This window comes from Lepidochelys olivacea (assembly GCF_965140295.1).
Source record: "Lepidochelys olivacea isolate rLepOli2 genome assembly, chromosome: 1".
NCBI classification, from domain to species: Eukaryota; Metazoa; Chordata; order Testudines; family Cheloniidae; genus Lepidochelys; species Lepidochelys olivacea.
In genome coordinates this window covers 51,834,712-51,855,690 of record NC_140411.1, presented here as the reverse complement: position 1 = coordinate 51,855,690, position 20,979 = coordinate 51,834,712, and the positions used below count along the sequence as shown (strand labels likewise).

The window sequence follows — 20,979 nt, the reverse complement described above, 5'->3', positions numbered from 1 at the left end:
AGTTTCTCCAGCCGTCTCAAGAATCTGACCATCATGTCATGGGAGAATACCATCTGTCCTTGGATCGGCGGGTGAAAAGCGGAAATGGCCGCAAGACACACTTTAATGGAAGAATGCGTCAGGCCATGGTTCCTCAAATGGAGCAGGTAGTGCAGGACAGCCTGTATGGAGGAACATGAGGGAGAGACATCCCATTCGGACACCCAGCGGGAAAACCTTGTCCACTTGGCTAGATAAGTAAGTCTAGTTGAGGGCTTCCTACTTTCCAGGAGGACCTGTTGGACTCCTTCCGAATAGGTCTGCTCCTCCGGGTTCAGCCACACAGCATCCATGCCGAGAGGTAGAGGAACCCGAGGTTGGGGTGTAGGAGCTGACTGTGGTCCTGCGACCGCAGCTCTGGTGGGTTGGGCAGGGAGGGGCTGCTGACAGGCTCATGAGCATGTCGAATCAATACTGGCGAGGCCACGCCAGGCCAATCATGATAACCTGTGCCTCATCTCTCTTGATCTTTGCCAGGGGCCTGCTGATGAGTGGAATCAGAGGGAATGCGTACATCAGGTTCCCTGACCACAACAGGAGGAAGGCATCGGAGAGGGAGTCCTTACTCAGACCCTGTTGAGAACAAAACCAGTGGCATTTTCTGTTCACTACCAGACAGAACAGGTCCACTTGGGGAGTCCCCCACCTTTGGAAGATCAGGCAGGATACCTCTGGATGGAGCGACCACTCATGGTGAAAGTAGAAGTCCCTGCTGAGCTGGTCTGCCAGCATATTCCTGACACCGGGAAGATGACAAACTTCCAGGTAGATTTTGTGACTGATGAAGAAGTCCCACAGGCGAAGCGCCTCCTGACAGAAAGCCAACAAGCACGCTCCCCCTTACCTGTTGATGTAAAAACATCGAGGCTGTGTTGTCGATCAGGACTCATACCACCTTGCCCAACAGGTGGTGCAAGACTACTTCGCGCGCCAGCTGGACTTCTCAGAGTTCTTTGATGTTTATGTGTAACCACACCTTCTCCGGGGACCACATCCCATGTGTGGAGGTAGCAGAGATGTGCCCCCCAGCCAAGGTCCAAGGCGTCCGACACCAACTTGAAGTGTGGAGGGTTGTTGAACGGAACTCCTTCCAGGACTGCCCTGTGGTCAGTCCACCATATCAACGAAGTAAGTATCGCCTGGGAAATGATAACAATCTTCTCGAGACTGGGAATAGACTGACACCAGTCATTGTTGCAGGGGCTGCATCCAGAGCCTGGCATGGCAGACCACACAAGTGCACACTGCCATGTGGCCTAAAAGGTTCAAACAGACCCTGGCTGTAGTCAGAGGGAATGTGGAGACTTACGCGATGAGGTTCAATGTGTGGAACCTTTTCAGGGGCAGGAACGCTCTGGCACAGGTAGAGTCAAGGATCGCTCCACTGAACTCTATCCTCTGCACTGGCACCAACGTTGACTTTTTGTTATTCACCAGTAGGCCCAGAAAGCAGCATGTGGCTTGAAGCACCACAATGTTCCTTTGGTCTTGAGACCTGGAGCTGCCCTTGATGAGCCAGTCATCGAGGTACAGGTAGATCTGGATACCACAACACCTGGGGTAAGCAGCAACAACCAACATGCACTCGGTAAACACCATCGGTGCTGTCACCAGACTGAACGGGAGGACCGTAAACTGGTAGTGCTGAGGCCCCACCATAAACCAAATGAAGTGTCTGTGCCCTTAAAAGATCGCTAAGTGGAAATACGCATCCTTCAAGTCGAGGGTGGCATACCAGTCCCCCGGATCCAGGGTGGGGATAACAGAAATCAGAGACACCATGCGGAACTTTAGCTTCTGTAGGTACTTGCAGACCACCCTCAGCCTTTGGGATTAAAAAATACCGGGAATAGAACCTCTTGTTCTGGTACTCGAGAGGAACTTCTTCCACCACACCCAGCTGTAGTAACCCTTTACCTCCTACATGAGGACACTCTTGTGAGAGGGGTCCCTGAAGAGGGACAGGGAATGTGGGTGGAAAGAGGGGGCGGGGGAGAGAAAGGAACTGAAGGGTAGGACCCAGTGGTCCGAAGTTATAGTGGTCCACACTGGGAGGAAAGGGGAAAGGCAGTTGGAGAACACTGGGAAAGATCAATCCGGGGTATAGTCTGGTAGGTCGCCCTCGGGCGCACCCTCAAAATGACCGTTTGCCCCCCTGCTTATTATGGGTTGAGCCTGACTGGGTAGAGGATGGAGGCAGGTGGTTCGGGTGGCACTTGCAACTCTTGGCTTGTTTACAGGGCTGGTCCTGCCAAGGCTGGCTCCCCTGGTCCTGCCAAGGCTGGCTCCCCTGGCCCTCAGGCTGCTGCAGTTTGAACCGCTTACATGCTGCAATGTAGAGACCCAGGGTTTTCAGGGTGGTGCGGGAGTCCTTGAGGCCATGCAACTTGCTGTCTGTTTGCTCCACAAATAGGGCCCTGCCGTCAAAGGGCAGGTCCTGCAATGACTGCTGGGACTCAGTGGACAACCCAGAAAGGAGCAACCAAGAGACTTGCCGCATGGAGATAGCGGAAGCATCTCCATGCGGAAGCATGGTGCGGGCAGCAGCATCAGCAGCATCTGACGCCACCTGGAGGGCCACCTGGGCTGCAGTCGTGCCTTCATCAAGGATCACTCAGAACTCCTTCTTAGAAGCCTCAGGGAGCGATCCTTCGAATGTGGCCATGGCTTGCCACATATTAAAATCATATCAGCCAAGGAGGGCTTGGTGGTTGGCCACTCTCAGCTGAGGACTGGAAGACTAATCAACCTTATGTCCAAAGAGATCCAGCCTCCTCGATCTTTATTTTTGGGGCTTGTCCTTGCCTCTCCTTGTGGTTAAGCACCTCAACCACAAGGGAATTAGGGGCTGGGTGGGAGTATAGGTATTCATGTGCAGATGTGATTGCAGAGCCATTGCCCATTATCTTTGAAAACTCATGGTGATCGGGGGAGGTCCTGGATGACTGGAAAAATGCTAATGTAGTGCCCATCATTAAAAAAGGGAAGGAGGAGGATCCGAGGAACTACAGGCCAGTCAGCCTCACCTCAGTCCCTAGAAAAATCATGGAGCAGGTCCTCAAGGAATCAATTTTGAAGCACTTCAAGGAAAAGAAAGTGATCAGGAACAGTCAGCATGGATTCACTAAGGGCAAGTAATGCCTGACTAACCTAATTGCCTCCGATAATGAGATAACTGGCTCTGTGGCTGAGGGGAAAATAGTGGACATGTTATTCCTTGACTTTAGCAAAGCTTTTGATATGGTCTCCCACAGTACTCTTGCCAGCAAGTTAAGGAAGTATGGGCTGAATGAATGGACTATAATGTACAGAAAGCTGGCTAGATCATTGGGCTCAATGGGTAATGATCAATGGCTCCATGTTTAGTTGGCAGCCGGTGTTAAGCAGAGTGCCCCAAGGGTTGGTCCTGGGGCCGGTTTTGTTCAATATCTTCATTAATGATCTGGAGGATGGTGTGGATTGCACCCTCAGCAAGTTTGCAGATGACACTAAACTGGGAGGAGTAGTAGATACGCTGGAGGGTAGGGATAGGATACGGAGGGACCTAGACAAATTGGAGGATTGGGCCAAAAGAAATCTGATGAGGTTCAATGAGGATGACTGCAGAGTCCTGCACTTAGGACGGAAAAATCCCATGCACTGCAACAGACTAGGGACCGAGTGGCTAGGCAGCAGTTCTGCAGAAAAGGACCTCGGGTTAAGGTGGATGAGAAGCTAGATATGAGTCAACAGTGTGCCTTTGTTGCCAAGAAGGCTAACGGCATTTTGGGCTGCATAAGTAGGAGCATTGCCAGCAGATCAAGGGACGTGATCATTCCCCTCTATTCGGCACTGATGAGGCGTCATCTGGAGTACTGTCCAGTTTTGGGCCCCACACTACAAAAAGGATATGGAAAAATTGGGAAGAGTCCAGTGGAGGGCAACAAAAATTATTAGCGAGCTGGAGCACATGACTTATGAGGAGAGGCTGAAGAAACTGGGGTTATTTAGTCTGCAGAAGAGAAGAATGAGGTGGAATTTGATAGCTGCTTTCAACTACCTGAAAGGGGGTTCCAGAGAGGATGGCTCTAGACTGTTCTCAGTGGTAGCAGATGACAGAACAAGGAGTAGTAGTCTCACGTTGCAGTGGGGGAGATTTAGGTTGGATATTAGGAAAATCTTTTTCAGTAGGAGGGTGGTGAAGCTCTAGAATGGATTACCTAGGGAGGCGGTGGAATCTTCTTCCTTAGAGGTTTTTAAGATCAGGCTTGACAAAGCCCTGGCTGAGATTATTTAGTTGGGGATTGGTCCTGCTTTGAGCAGGGGGCTGGACTGGATGACCTCCTGAGGTCCCTTCCAACCCTGATATTCTATGATTCATGCCCTTTGCTTGGCACGAAGAACTTGCATTTGGCCCTGTTAGAGATAGGGGAAAGGGAAGAGGGAGTCTGCCACAGGGCACCAGTGATTTTGCAAACCCCTTCATGAAGGGGTAGAGCCACCCTGGCAGGAGCCGAGGACATCAAACAGAGTCTGAGGGCTCTTACAATTCCTCTGACTGACCCCCTAGGTTAGAAGCAACCCTCTTCAAAAGTTCCTAGTACACTTTGGCATCATCCCTAGGAACTGGGTGAGGGGGCCCCATGATAGCCTCATCCAGCATTGATGAGGATGATGCCGGTGCTGCAGGTAACCTCCACATCTATCGGTGGTTCCAGCAGCTTGCTCCCCTGGGTCCTTCTGGACCTGTGGGGACTTACCCCCCTGAAGTCTCGAGCACCGGCGTGGGATGGGATACCGAGGCCACTGGCCTCTCTGAGGCTCCCAGTATTGATCGAGCAGCCTGGGAAGGTTGGGTGAATCCTCAAGGGTTCCACGGATACCATGGCACTGGACAGTGCACTTAGGGTCATGGGATTCAGTGCCGATAATGGAGTCAACACTGCCAATACCAGGGTTTGCCCTGCAGTCAGGGTACCTTGCTCTGAGCCCAGGATACCAGCAGAGTGGTCAGTATCGGGAGACCAGGATCACGCTGAGTAGAGGCTCTTGTCCAATCGGTGCCGGCTGCTGTGTCCCGAAGCCGAGCTGTCCAAGTGAGACTTACTTGGTCAGGTTCCTGGAGACCAACGGCGCTCAGTGGATCTGTGGCAGAGACCCAGCGATCCACGCCTCATGCTACTTGACCAGTACTGGGATGTCGAATGGACTGGGATCCACTATGGGCCAGTTGCTGGGAGGATTATCCTAAGTAGGGCAACCTCCTTCTTGGAGACAGGCGAGGACAGCCCAGCAATCAGCGGTCACTGGTGTCCAATCAATCCCGGGATCAGTACCAGGCCCTTGGAGACAGTCGGGGCCAGTCCCGGAGTTCTTGCTAGGTGTCGCATGCCTCAGAGGGTCTTCACCAATCTACCAGTGAGATACACCTTGAGTCCCTCTATTGGTGCCCCCGGTGTGGGAACCAAAGAGGGCTCCACTCAGCATGCCTCTCCAGTCCTGAGGCGTGACAACTGTGGGCAGGTGAACACTGGCGGGACATCCCTCTCGATGGGGATCAGTACCACTAAGGCAGGGACACACACAAAGGTCCCAACTTGGGTTTTCCCCAAGACAGGGGTATTGCAGGAGCAGTGTGGATGGCACTGGGACCGTCAGGATCTCTTGAGCCACTCGAAATTGGGCATCAATGGCACCTGAAGCTGGCTAGGGCCTGCACTGCTATCTGGGGTCACAGGTGAAGCATGGGATGGGATGGACCACTCGAATTGAGCTGGAGCCCAAGTTCCCACTGGGGATGTTGAGCTGCCCGGCATGGGTCATGGTTAACTCTCAGCCCTCTCCTTTCCCCTATGGGAAGTAGGAGATCTTCCCCTCTCAGTCTTTTTTGGCTTCTTCACCGGAGCCATGGAGGAGGACTGATGCCAGCTCATGGTTGGTGCTGGTGGAGCACTGTGCACCGAGACCACGGTGCTCGGTGCAGAGTGGGACCACTGTTCCAGTGCCAGAGTGAGTGCTGACTCCATCAGGAGTGCTTTCAGATGGATATCATGCTCCTTCTTCATCCTAGGTTTGAAGGACTTGCAGATATGGCACTTGTCACTTATGTGCCCTTTGCCCAAGCACCTTAGGCAGCTGATATGTGGATCACTGATGGACATAGCCATTTGCAGCGATCACAGGGCTTAAAGCCTGGGGACCAGGGCATGCCCCATCCCCTGGCTGAGTCCTGTTCGGGACTAATGAAGAGTTGACAACTACTAATAAGGATAAGTAAGAACTACTAACTATATGCAAATATATTACAGATTTTCAAAGTTCGCAAGAACTGAGAATGAAACAACAACGTTAGCCAAAGCAGCAGACACTCCAGGGCCATCACTGGCGGCAAGGAAGAAATGAGGGTGGGGGGCACCGGTGGTGCCCCTTATACTGCGCCATGGGGGCACCACTCCAGAGGGCTCCAGAGCTGGTCCCCTACGGATACTGCGAAGGGAAAAACTTCCGGCACCAGTGCATATGGCAAGCACACACATATCTAATATGGAATGGACATGAGCAAGCACTCAAATAACTTTCTATGCCTAGTCTGACTTGGGGCTCCTAAGGACGAAGACTGCAGCATACTCACAAGGAAGATACTCTCAGCTGCCTGGTCATGCTAGAAAACACAACATGGTGTCAGAAGTCACCACATTCTGCAAGCTGTGACTGCTTTTGTCAGGAAAATGGTGGATTTGTAAATTCTGTAAACTGCTACACACAGAAAAGAAATGCAATCCACAGACCAGCAGGAGTCAAACACAAGGTACAGAGTACTGAAATACAGAGAGTACACAAACACAAAACCAAAAATAAAGCAATTAAACTAGAAAATAGTATTTAAAAAATCGGAACGTGGAGGGTTGCAAGCCATTCTGACCTTTATGTTTTAATTGGTAATCTTGCTGAGAATTCAAAGAGACAGGAACAAAGCTACCACTTCTGTATGAAAGCTTCAAAAGCAAATAAAAAATAGAGGATGACATAAGTAGCCATTTTACTGCACAGAGTGGGAGAAGAGGCTCTTAAAGTTTAACACACAGTCTTACAGCAGCCAACTGAAAATGCTCCCACTTTGGATGAGGTATTAACAATGCTTAGGAACTACTGTAACTCTAAGAAACACATGATGGCTAATGATACCAGTTGTGGTCTCACCCACACATAGGAAAAAAGTAAATAGGTAAGTATGTCACAGAGCTGAGGCAAAAAACAAGAAATTGAGAGTCTGAAAATGGCATGTTCAGAGACAAAATTGAGTTCAGTGTCACTGATAAAAGGACAAAAGTAAAGGTTGAAGCAGCTCATTTTAACTTGCAAAAAGTAAGATTTGCAGAGCCTCACGAACCACAAAGAAACAAAGAGAGATCATGTGTGGGTGGCATACTGACAAGCTGATCCAGGCTCTTTCACAAAAGAGTATTCAGAGCAGCACGGTCAAGGCCTAGCCACTTTTTAGGGCAAAGCAGACACACCAAAGCTCACACAAAGAAACTGAGCACACTTTGTGGAAAGATACACCCACGCAGAGTCTGCCCAGTTTTTGGAGTAGCATATCTCAGACATGGAAAATTAAATTACTATTCATCCATGTTATCATAGCAAACTTACACAAAAGACCAAGCCACAAATCTCTGGCTGAAACAGAATGTGAACAATCTCATCTGGTAGATACAAGTATCCACACTCCACAGAATCTTAGTATTCTACACTGTATACGAGGAATGTACTTAATGTTCAACCTTAATACTGGGGCAGAAGCTAAGGCTTTACCAGTTCACCTTTTCAAAAAGATACCAGGTCTCATCCAGATAAAACTGTCTGATGCTGCACTTATAACATATGGCAGTTCCAGAATAGACTCTGAACAGGGCACTCTAACAGCAGCAACAGACAAGAACAAGCTCAATCCTCAGTTCATTACCACTAAGGGATAGCATTCCCAGCTCACATATATGTTGTATGTATGTGAGCTGGGAATCAATGTATAGTGCAAGCTCAATGAACTAGCACAAGTATAAATAGTAGCATAACCACAGCAGCATGGGTAGCAATGGCACAGATTAGTACTTACCCCATAGAGGTTCAGGTGAGTTTGTACTCAGAATGGCTAAGCCGTGTCACCCCTGCCCATGCTACCGTGGCTACACTATGTTTATAATCGCACAAGCTCTCATTGAGTTAGCGTAAGTATGTGTACATGAGCTGGGAATACCATACCACCACTTGTAGGCAGAGAAGCTTGCATACAGCCACACCTAATACACGGAATAGATATGCTGCACACCAAGGCACCCAGCACTGAATTGACTCTGCAATATCTAGCAGTATTCACAGGAACAAGAGTTCTGTGGGAAGCATCACATATATAAAACCCCATCAGTCACCCCTATCATACACAGCTGCAGAAATACACCTTTCACAGTAACACACGCAAGATGCACTCAGGCAGTTAGAAAAGGAAAGGGTCATACCCAAAGTGAACACACCCACTCCATGGATTAACGGGTTAGTGATAACTGAAGAAAAATAGCAGGATTAGGATTTGTTTGCATCCCAGAGACCTGAATAAGGCTATACTGGGCCAGTATTATTCCATCCCCACACAAGCAGATGTTCAGTGCCAACAAGCTCGTAAAAGCATATTCACTACACTAGATAAGAAAGATGGATATTGGGAAGTTACATTAGCTAAAGAGTCATCTCAATGGTTCCCTTTCAGTACACCATGGCACAGATACAAGTTTCTCCATCTACCTTTTGGAATAAGAGGCAACTAGTCAAGTATTTCAACAAAAGAACAGTGATACATATGGAGCTATTTCAGGAGTCCATATAATAGCAGATGACATGATAATAGCAGCATCAACTCAAGCAGAACATGATCAGATACTGAAGAAACTGAAGGCAAGTCTCAGAGGGCTCACAGCTCATTAAAGCAGCTTCAGGAAATACAGAAGAAATACTATGACTGGACAGCAAATCCACTATCTGTGTTCCATTACTGAGATCTGTTATGCACTGAAACAAAACAAGGATGGTAATCAGAAAGTGTTGCGGCCACAGGTCCAGAGCCATTGTCATAACACACAGAGATATCTACAGAAGAAACGTACAGATGTAAGAGAAAGCACCTAGACACCTGACTGTACCATACCAAAAACGGATACACGAAGGCTGGGACTGGATTGCTCAGTCAAAGCAGTACAGGTTTGAATACTGTAGAGGCTGTTGGTGCCAAGTTTCCTCACAGGGAGGGGAGTTACCTTAGAAAAGAAAATTTAAGTTCATGGTGATGTTAAAAAGTGCATGTTGTTAGGTGAATTGGGATCCCATTCATTCAGGATTGGAGAAATTATATCTACGGGATAGTAGCCCAATGAATAATGCCCATGGTGGCATTCGAATACGTACAAAGCTAAGGAGGCCAGTCGGGGAAAATAATCCAGAGGTGTGTGTATATATATATTATATATATGGTAAATTCTTATTTATCCCTTCATCCTGGATCAAGTGAAAGGTCCTATGAGAAGGTGATGATATATGGGCACAATACTGTTTATCTGACCCACAGACGAGTGGACAATTCCTCTTGGAAGTTCAGTTCCTGGGCCTCAGCAGTGAGGCTGCTCCGTTCAGGATAGACAGTCATGCATGCTCTGGGGGCATGGGAACAGATCAGGACAGTGAGTGTTTGGATCTGTACGCAAAGTATTATGCATTGCAGCCACAGACAGGCAGTCAATTTACTTGGAAGGACTCACAGTTGAGCCTTCATGGTGAGGTGATTCTGAGTTGATATGGCAGGAGGGGCATGCTCTGGAACCAGCTGATGCCCCTCTTACACTCCTTGACGACCAGGAAGTAGCCACTTGAAATCCTTATTGTACACCGAACAAAAACTACTTGGGATTTTGTAAGGGTTTGGCTTAATCAAAGCAAAAAAACAGATTTAGGGCTGATCCTGGACCTTTCCCCAAGTGTGATAGTAAAATACTTTACAAGGGAAGGATATGGCAAGGACCTGCTTGGCCTGCATGATGCAGGCAAAGGACCTCTGCCATTATGTTTGTACAGTGCCTACCACAATGGATACCCATTCTTGGTTGGTCTTTAAGCACTACTGTAATAAAAATGATTAATAAGAAAAATATGGGTGATTTGGCAAGTGGTTAAATTTGTTTGCGATTATATTTGGTACCTGAATTATTCAAGGGAGATGGTGAAGGAATCTTCTAGAGAATCCTCTCTAACTGAGGAGCAGATATATTTTTGAAGGAGAAAGGAAACTGTGAACTATCTGGGAACACAACTGGAGCGTGGAGGGAAGTCAGTCAAATTAATATCCAGTACCTTCTTGTGGCAGATGTCCACTGCCTGGAGCTAGAATTCAGGATGTGACTGAGTGTCTGCTGAGACCGAACAAGCTCACGGAACTCTATCCTACTTCTCCACGTGGGCACTAAAGATACATCCAAGAATGACCTTGAACGTCTCACTGCAAAATATGTACCTCTGGGAAGAAGGATAAAGGAGTTTGAGGCACAAGTCATGTTCTCATCCATCCTCCTTTTTGAAGGAAAAGGCCTAGATAGGAACCATCGAATTGTGGAATGCGTGGATACACAGGAGGTAACAGAGAGAGGACTTTGGATTCTTTGACCACAGGAGGTTTTCGAGGAAGAAGGATTGCTAAGAAGAGATGGGGTCCATCTAAGGGAGAGGGGGAAGAGCATCTTCGCAGGCAGACTTGCTAACCTAGTGAGAAGGACTTTAAACTAGGTTTGCCAGGGGGTGGAGACCTAAGCTCTGAGGTAAGTGGGGAAATGGAATACTGGGAGGAAACACAAGGAGGAGGGAGCAACAGGGGTGACCTCCTGATTCATACTGAGAAAGTAGGGCAATCAGCTAGTTATCTTAGGTGCCTGTAGACTAACGCAAGAAGCCTGGGAAACCAGCAGGAAGAATTGGAAGTCCTGGCACAGTCAACGAATATGATGTGATTGCAATAACAGACTTGGTAGGATAACTCACATGACTGGAGCACTGTCATGGATGGGTATAAACTGTGCAGGAAGGGCAGGCGGGGGAGAAAAGGTGGAGGAGTTGCACTGTATGTAAGAGAGCAGTATGATTGCTCAGAGCTCCAGTGTGAAACTGGAGAAAAACCTGTTGAGAGTTTCTGAATTAAGTTTAGAGGCGAGAGCAACAAAGGTGATGGCGTGGTGGGCATCTGTGACCACGAGACCATAAGGATGAGGTAGACGAGGCTTTCTTTAGACAACTAACAGAAATTTCCAGATCACATGCCCTGGTTCTCATGGGGGATTTCTATCACCCTGACATCTACTGGGAGACCAATACAGCAGTGCACAGACAATCCAGAAAGTTTTTGGAGAGTGTTGGGGACAACTTCTGCTGGAGGAATTAACTAGGGGACATACTCCTCTTGACCTGCTGCTCACAAACAGGGAAGAATTTAGTTTAGTTTTAGTTGGGGTTGGTCCTGCTTTGAACAGGGGGTTGGACTAGACCTCCCGAGGGCTCTTCCAACCCTCATCTTATATGATTCTATGAATTGGTAGGGGAAATAGAAGTGGATGGCTACCTGGGCAGCAGTGACCATGAGATGGTCGAGTTCAGGATCCTGACAAAGGAAGAAAGGAGAGCAGCAGAATACGGACCCTGGACTTCAGAAAAGCAGACTCCCTGGACTCCCTCAGGGAACTGACGGGCAGAATCTCCTAGGAGAGTAATATGAGGGGGAAAAGGAGTCCAGGAGAACTGGCTGTATTTTAAAGAAGGCTTATTGAGGGTGCAGGATCAAACCATCCTGACGTGCAGAAAAAATAGCAAATATGGCAGGTGACCAGTTTGGCCTAGAGAAATCTTCAGTGAGCTTAAACATAAAAAGGAACCTTACAAGAAGTGAAAACTTGGACAGATGACTGGGGAGGAGTATAAAAATATTGCTTGAGCATGCAGGGGTATAATTAGGAAGGCCAAAGCAGAGTTGGAGTTGCAGCTAGCAAGGGATGTGAAAGGTAACAAGAAGGGTTTCTACAGGTATGTTCACAACAAAAAAGGTGGTCAGGGAAAGTGTGGGACCCTTGCTGAATGTGGGAGGCAACCTAGTGACAGAGGATGTGGAAAAAGCTGAAGTACGCAATGTTTTTGCCTCAGTCTTTTCAGACGAGGCCAGATCCCAGACTGCTGCACTGGGCAGCACAGTATGGGGAGGAGGGGAGCAGCCCTCAGTGGTGAAAGAATAGGTCAAGGACTATTTAGAAAAGCTGGACATGCACAAGTCCAAGGGGCCGGATGCAATGCATCCGAGGGTGCTCAGGGAGCTGGCTGATGTGATTGCAGAGCATTGGCCATTATCTTTGAAAACTATGGTGATTGGGGGAAGTCCCGGACGACTATAAAAAGGCAAATATAGTGCCCATCTTTTAAAAAGGGAAGAAAGAGAATCCGGGGAACTACAGACTGGTCAGCCTCAACCCAGTCCCCGGAAAAAATCATGGAGCAGTTCCTCCAGAAATCAGTTTTGAAGCACTTGGAGAGAGGAAGGTGATCAGGAACAGTCAACATGGATTCATCAAGAGCAAGTCATGCCTGACCAACCTGATTTCCTTCTATGATAACTGGCTCTGTGGATATGGGGAAAGCAGTGGATGTGATATACCTTGACTTTAGCAAAGCTTTTGATATGGTCTCCCACAGTATTCTTGCCAGCAAGTTAAAGTAGCATGGATCTGATGAATGGACGATAAGGTAGATAGAAACTGCCTAGATTGTCGGGCTCAATGGGTAGCGATCAATGCCTCGATGTCTTGTTGACAGCCGTTATCAAGCAGAGTGTTGCTCCTGGGGCTGATTTTGTTCAACATAATCATTAATGATCTGGATGATGGGATGGATTGTACCCTCAGCAAGTTCATGGGTGACACTAAGCTGCGGGAAGAGGTAGATACACTGGAGGGTAGGGATAAGGTCCAGAGTGGAAGCTTATGCTCAAATAAATTTGTAAGTCTCTAAGGTGCCACAAGTAGTCCTTTTCTTTTTGCGAATACAGATTAACGGCTGCTACTCTGAAACTAGACAAATTGGAGGATCGGGCCAAAAGAAATCTGATGGGGTTCAACAAGGACAAGTCCAGAGTCCTGCATTTAGGATGGAAGAATCCCATGCACTTCTACAGGCTGGAAACCGACTGGCTAAGCAGCAGTTCGGCAGAAAAGGACCTGGGGACTGCAGTGGACGGGAATCTGGATATAAGTCAGCAGTGTGCCCTTGTTCCCAAGAAGGCTAACAGCATATTGGGCTGTATTAGTAGGAGCCTTGCCAGCAGATCAAGGGAAGTGATTATTCACCTCTATTCAGAGCTTGGCAGGCCACATCTGGAGTAGTGTGTCCAGTTTTGGGCCCCCCACTACAGAAAGGATGTGAACAAATTGGAGAAAGTCCACCAGAGTGCAGCGAAAATTATTAGGGAGCTGGAGCACAACTTATGAGGAAAGGCTGAGGGAACTGGGCTTATTTAGTTTGCAGAAGAGAAGAGTGAGGGGGGATTTGATAGCAGCCTTTAACTAACTGAAGGGGGCTTCCAAAGAGGATGGAGGTAGGCTATTCTCAGAAGTGGCAGATGACAGAACAAGGAGCAATGGTATCAAGTTGCAGTAGGGGAAATCTAAGAACATAATAATAGCCATCGTGGGTCAGACCAAAGGTCCACCCAACCCAGTAGCCTGTCTACCGACAGTGGCCAATGCCAGGTGCTCCAGAGGGAGTGAACCTAACAAATAATGATAAAGTGATCTCTCTCCTGCCATCCATCTCCACCCTCTGACAAACAGAGGCTAGGGACACCATTCCTTACCCACCCTGGCTAATAGCCATTAAGGGACTTAACCTCCTTGAGTTTATCTAGTTCTTTTCTAAACGCTGTTATAGTCCTAGCCTTCACAACCTCCTCAGGCAAGAAGTTCCACAGGTTGACTGTGCGCTGTGTGAAGAAGAACTTCCTTTTATTTGTTTTAAACCTGCTACCCATTAATTTCACTTGGTGGCCCCTAGTTCTTATATTATGGGAACAAGCAAATACCTTTTCCTTATTCACTTTCTCCACACCACTCATGATTTTATATACCTCCATCATATCCCTGCTTAGTCTCCTCTTTTCCAAGCTGAAAAGTCCTAGCTTCTTTAATCTCTCCGCATATGGGACCCGTTCCAACCCCCTAATCATTTTAGTTGCCCTTCTCTGAACCTTTCCTAATGCCAGTATATCTTTTTTGAGATGAGGACACCACATCTGTATGCAGTATTCAAGATGTGGGCATACCATGGATTTATATAAGGGCAATAAGATATTCGCCATCTTATTCTCTGTCCCTTTTTTAATGATTCCTAACATCCCGTTTGCTTTTTTGACTGCGGCTGCACACTGCATGGACGTCTTCAGAGAACTATCCACAATGACTCCAAGATCTCTTTCCTGATTAGTTGTAACTAAATTAGCCCCTATCATATTGTATGTAAAATTTGGGTTATTTTTCCCAATGTGCATTAATTTACATTTATCCACATTAAATTTCATTTTCCATTTTGTTGCCCAATCACTTTGTTTTGTGAGATCTTTTTGAAATTCTTCACAGTCTGCTTTGGTCTTAGTTATCTTGAGCAGTTTAGTATCATCTGCAAACTTTGCCACCTCACTGTTTACCCCTCCGGATCATTTATGAATAAGTTGACTAGGATTGGTCCTAGGACTCACCCTTGGGGAACACCACTAGTTACACCTCTCCATTCTGAAAATTTACCATTTATTCCTACCCTTTGTTCCCGGTCTTTAAACCAGTCCTCAATCTATGAAAGGATCTTCCCTCTTATCCCATGACAACTTAATTTCCATAAGAGCCTTTGGTTAGGGATCTTGTCAAAGGCTTTCTGGAAATCTAAGTACACTATGTCCACTGGATCCAGGTTGGATATTATGAAAAACTATTTCACTAGGAGGGTGGTGAAGCACTGGAATGGGTTACCTAGAGAGATGGTGTAATCTCCATCTCTGGAGGTTTTTAAAGCTCGGCTTGACAAAGCCCTGCCTGGGATGATTTAGTTGGGGTTGGTCCTGCTTTGAGCAGGGGGTTGGACTAGATGACCTCCTGAGGTCCCTTCCAACCCTAACCTTCTATGATTCTAAGTACTCATTCTACAGGAGGTTCCAGTTTCCTTATAAATTGGAACTAGAAGTGGATTTAAGGGAAGGCATCCACTGAAGAATCTGAGGAATGGGGCTGGGTCTCCTAATGTCTAGTACAGCAAGAAGACAACCCCATTTCCATAGACTCTTAACCCAGCAATGATGACCTGCACTCTGAGTTATTACTAGATAGTTTCCAGATAAGTTAATAAAGTTGAGGTCTGATTAACCACATTTCTTTTATCTTGTGTTTCTTCCTGCCTGTGAAGGACACTGACTTTCTTGTATACCCATATGAAGAACCTGAAGGGATAATAAATATATAAAATTAAAGTTTTCTTTTTAACTCATGATAAAATCCACTGGTTTTATTAACATCTTCAGTAAGAGATGACAGAAGAAACAGAGGACCACATCACCACCCTGCAGATATCCTAGGTAAGGACTTGGGCTCGGAACATCACTGAGGAGGCCTGCGCTCTTGTGGAATGTGCTGTTAGTGCAGAAGCTGGTACTTTTGCCAACTCATAGCATTCCCGGATACAAGACGTGATCCACAATGAAATCCTCTGTGACCAAGTAGGACACCCGCCCCTGCAACAGACTCAGGGCACATGCGCTCCATCGGGTTTCGCCATGAAGCTTCCAAGTTGTGAGGTGAAGAGACTTGAGGTCAGAATGATGAAGCCAACAGCAGTCTTGGGTGATCAGGTCCAGAACCAGGAATAATGAGATTGGAGTGTCCACTGACAGCTCCTGGAGCATGGTGAACCAGAGCTGGTGAGGCCAGGCCAGTGCTGCCAGTGTGACTGCTGCCTTGTCCCTGTGGATTTTGAGCAGCATCTTATGGACGAGTGGAAACAAAGCGAACACATACAACAGATGGTCCATTCAAGGGAGGAGAAACGCGCCTGCGAGAGAGCCCAGACTGTGATTACGGAAGGAACAGAATCAAGATCATTTTCTGTTTCTCTGAGTGGTGAACAGCTCAATTTGGGGAACTCCCTACTTCTGGAAGATGTTGTGGACTACGTCCGGGTGGATAGGCCACTCGTAATTGTGGAAGGATCTACTGAGGTAGTCTGCCAACTCGTTCTGAGAAACCTGGGAGGTAAGCCACTTCCAGGAGAATAGAGTGGGCTATGCAGAAGACCCACAGCTTGAGGGCTTCCTAACATAGAGAAGATGAACAAGACCCACCTTGCTTGTTGATGTAAAACATCAGTGTCATGTTCTCCGTCATGACACCCATGCACTTCCCTCACAATTGGGTTTGGAAAGTTTGACATGCCCATCAGACCGCTCTCAACTCCTTGATGTTGCATGAAAGCTTGTCCTGCAACCAGAAACCTTGAGTCTGTAGTTCTCCCAGGTGAGCGCCCCATCCTAGTGCCGATACATCTGTCACCAGGGATAGAGTGGGCTTGTTGAATGGGATTCCCCCACATACATCCTGAGGGTTGAGCCACCAATGTAGAGACTCGAGAACCAGCACAGGAACGGTGACCACCTTGTCCAGGCTGTCATGCCCCGGACAGTAGGCCAAGGCCAGCCAAGCTTGGAGAGGCCTGAGCCTCAGCCTCGTGTGCTGTACCACATATGTACATGCCGCCATGTGGCAGAGGAGCCATAAGGAACCCCTTGCTGTGGTAGTAGGGTACCATCTGAGGCTTTGTATGATGTCTGTTATTGACAGAAAATGAGCCTCTGGCAGTGATGCCCTGGCCTGGCCTGAGTCCAATACTGCTCTGATAAACTCGATCCTCTGTGTCGGGGATAGGGTTGATCTGTGCTTGTTGAGTGGGAGATCAAACCCGTCAAAAGTGGACCTTACAAAGCTGACCTCTCTCTCCACTTGGTCCCTGGAACGTCCCCTGAGCAGCCAGTCATTGAGGTACGGTTTTACCTGCACCTGCTTCAGGTGTAGAAAGGCAGTTACGACCAACATGCACTTGGGGAACTGTTGAAAGGCCAAAGGGGAGGACTGTGAATTGGTAATGGTTGTAGTTGATCACGAACCTGAGGAATCATCTGTGGGCAGGAATTATAGAGATGTGGAAGTATGTGTCCTTGAGGTCGAGGCTGGCATACCAGTCTCCCAGATCCAGAGAGGAAATAATTGCAGTTAGAGAAATCATGCAGAACCTCAACTTTTTCATGAACCTGTTGAGGCCTTGCAGGTCGAGGATGGGTTTGAGACCCTCCTTGGTTTTGGGGATTAGGAAATAGTGGGAATAGAATCCCTTGCCTCTTGGCTCTTGAGGAATCTCCTCCTGTGCTCCTGTGGTGAGGAGCATTTGGACCTCCTGTATGAGGAGATGCATGTGAGAAGGGTCCCTGAAGAGGGACGGGGAAAGTGGGTGGGAGGGAGGGGAGGAGCAGAATTGCAGAGGATATCCCACTTCCATGTGAAGGACCTAGTGGTCTGACGTAATCTGTGTCACAGAGATTAAGCACTGTAGAAGTGGGACAGATGGTTGAGAAAGCAGGGAGAAGGGTCCGTTTTGCTGGCTGGTGCATCGTTCCCAGGCCCACCTTCAAAAGGCCTGCTTAGAGCCCTCTTGTCAAGCCCTGGCCCTGGCTGGGTGGAGAAGGAGGAGGGCTTGCACCTGCCACTCTTGCCCCGCTTCCTGGAGAAGTCTGGGCCGAGAGGGATAGAAGCGCTGCAGCGGATGGGGCTTAAAATGGCAGGGTTATGCATGCCCAACGATTTCATAGTTGCCTGTGAATCTTTTAGGCTGTGAAGCATGGAGTCTGTTTGCTTCGCAAATAGGCCCATGCCATTAAAAGGCAGGTCCTGAATAGTTTATTTGACTTTGTGGGGAAGTCCGGATGCCTGCAGCCAGGAACTCCTCCTCATGGCTATGCCAGAGGGCAACATCCGTGCGGCTGAGTACACAGCATCCAGTGAGGCCTGTAAAGAGGTCCATGCCACTGACTTGCCCTCCTCCACTTTGACCACAAATTCTGCCCTAGAATGAGACAGCACAAGCTCCTTAAATTTCATCATGGAGTCCCATTAATTAAAATTGTATGTGCTGAAGATTGCCATCCTCAAGTGGAGCCCTCCAGTCAAGTAGACCTTCTGGCCAAAAAGGTCCATCTTTTTGGAGTCTTTTGACTTGGGAGTCGGGCCCTGTTGCCCCCATCTCGCTCTCTCGTTTATTGCCACCAACACTAACAAGCAGGGCTGCAGGCAAGAGAATAAGTGCTTGTACCTTTAGAGGGTACAAAATGCTTCCTCCCACCCCCTTTAGCTGTCGTGGGGATGGAAAAAGTTTGCCACAGAGATTTTGTGGTGGTTGAATGGTTTTTATAAGGGGCAGTACTACCCTGGATGGCCCTTTGGGGGCTAAAATATCAACCATCAGGGCCTCTGACTCAACCACCTTCTCAGCCTTGAGCCCCATATTGTGGGCAATCCTGCATAGCACGTCCTGGGGTGCTCTGCTATCAGTAGGGGGGTGGCCTGAAGTAGAAAGACCCCGCAACTGCTTGGTCTGCAACTGTGCAGCCTTGGGTCTGTTCATATCTGAAGAAATTACTTCTCATTTTGATGCAAAGACAAATCTCTTCCTCAACATCAAGCCATTCCCCATCCATCGTACTCTGCATCCCAAAAAGGACTAGATTTGAACTAGTCATCCTTCCTTCACTTGAGCATTCCTACAAGTTTTTGTTCCCCAAATGACTGCATGTAGTTTTATTAGATACGTCCACATAAATATCAATGTTACTTATGGTTACTTGTCTAATGTGCCCTCCTCTGTACCTGATTTATTGAATATTGTAACTTTTTTTTCCTATTTTATAAACTTACAGAAAGTCAAGGCAGATAGGAAACAACTTTAAAACTTCCCTTTTATATTTGTCCAAACTATGCAGAAGATTTAAACATATAGTAATATTTGATACATTGATCAGTAAGGAAAACTATAAAAAATACATTATTTTCAGATATTGTATAGGAGCTGTCTTTTTGTTTGTTTGTGTTTGTTTGGTGGATGTGGCGGGATGTGGAGGACCCGCATATCTGGTGAAATTATATGTACATTGCTGAATGTTCTATAACAAATAGCTTTTGTGGTTTAAAAACAATAGAAGCAGACAGTAAAATGGGAAGATACAATGTACAAGACAATGAACTAAGTAATGCAGAGAATTTGAGAACACTGTGGATCTTTCACTAACACTGAGGCTATTTCTCCTATTCATATATTTACTGTCTCCTATCTTTTCCCATTCCAACTAAGGCTACCTATTTTGAGCAAACACCCAAACTGATTTCTTCTTCCTTATAATGAAACAACCCATGTTTTCATCACCCAGATGAAGCACCTGTTTAAACTGAATAAAAATAAATTTAAAATACTAACTGCTATAATAAAACCATCACCATTATTTATCTCCGAGATAGAACTACTAATCCATAGTGCTTTACAAAGGAGTCATTTTCTTCATAGCAGAGATAGGGAAATGGAGTAAAGATTTCTCCTTCCATTTTCGGCATTCATTGTTAGCATACTATTAGGAACTAGTGCTTACATTTCATCTTAATGGGACCTGCTTGGGGGTTGAGCAGGCATTTTTCTTTTTAGAGATACTTTATCTATCATCAACACCTTAAAGAAGCCTATAATAAATGTGTAAAAAGCAGTGCTGAGAGCTCAGCAAATTTCTCTCATAAGGTCATAAAAAATCAGTGAAGCCTTAAATGTCTCTAGTGAGAAAATATTACACTACAAAGGCACATCCCCAAATTGTCCTGATAGGAAATAATTTCTTTACAAATTCTTAAAACACAGTACATTTTGTTTTATGGTTGATCTAAAAAGCATATTGCTTGCATTGTTGTATTTCAACTGTTAAGAAATAAATAGCATAGACAATCTTAGAGAAGTTTCTAAAAAAAGTAAAATTTATTAAAATCTGGAAATGCTGGCAAAAAAGAGCTTCAACTACTAATTTGTATTTTACAATTAACTATTTATAAGGAAACCAAAATAAAATCATATATACGCGTTACTTACCAATAGAGATAGGGCTTATCCTTATCTACATTAATATTGTTTAATGGATCCATACGAAACCAGGTGTTAAGAGTAAACCCATTTTGGTAAGGCCACTTAGCAATAGGAGGTAATGCAATTGCCTACAAAAAAGGAAACAGTAAAAATTAGTAAAGTAAGTATGTGGATTACAGTGTTTAATCAAACAACTCTTTTGAAAGGACCCACAAAAATGGCAACCACTGCACTATAAATGCTTTAATGTTTAATTACTCTTATGAGATTTTCTTGTTTTCAGTTCTCCAACTACATACATTATATCGACGAAGGAATTGAGGAGATATTAATAAAATCAATTAAATTATATATTGAATACATTACAGAAGGGATAGCATTCTGAGTAGAAAATACCAGGGAGTAAATTACTTTTATAAGTGTTAAAACACAAAATTCAACGTCTGAAAATTGCAAAATCCATTTAAATGCCAGGAGCACATTATTCATGCTCAATAACAAGACAAAAGATTCAATGAGTTACAATTTAAAAAAAAATATGCCCTGTAATCACTTAACAACATTATACTGCTGTTTCCCTGGCCTTTGAATTGATGTAATAGAGTGAAGAAGTGGAGAAGTTTAATAACTGACTCTGATGATAAAATTAAATAAATGTTAGAGAGGGGCCTGTGCGGAAATCAAAGG

The 20,979-nt window shown here is 46.3% G+C and overlaps 1 protein-coding gene across 2 annotated transcripts in view; it reads right to left on the bottom strand.

Annotated features, from left to right (window-relative positions):
• Window positions 1-20,979, bottom strand: part of NBEA (neurobeachin) — an 867,588-nt gene that overhangs the window by 683,068 nt on the left and 163,541 nt on the right. For both annotated transcript variants that reach the window (XM_084617023.1, XM_084617024.1), the window contains exon 5: window positions 20,299-20,420. In XM_084617023.1, the coding sequence (XP_084473149.1) occupies window positions 20,299-20,420 (122 nt within the window). The remainder of the gene's footprint in view (window positions 1-20,298; window positions 20,421-20,979) is intronic.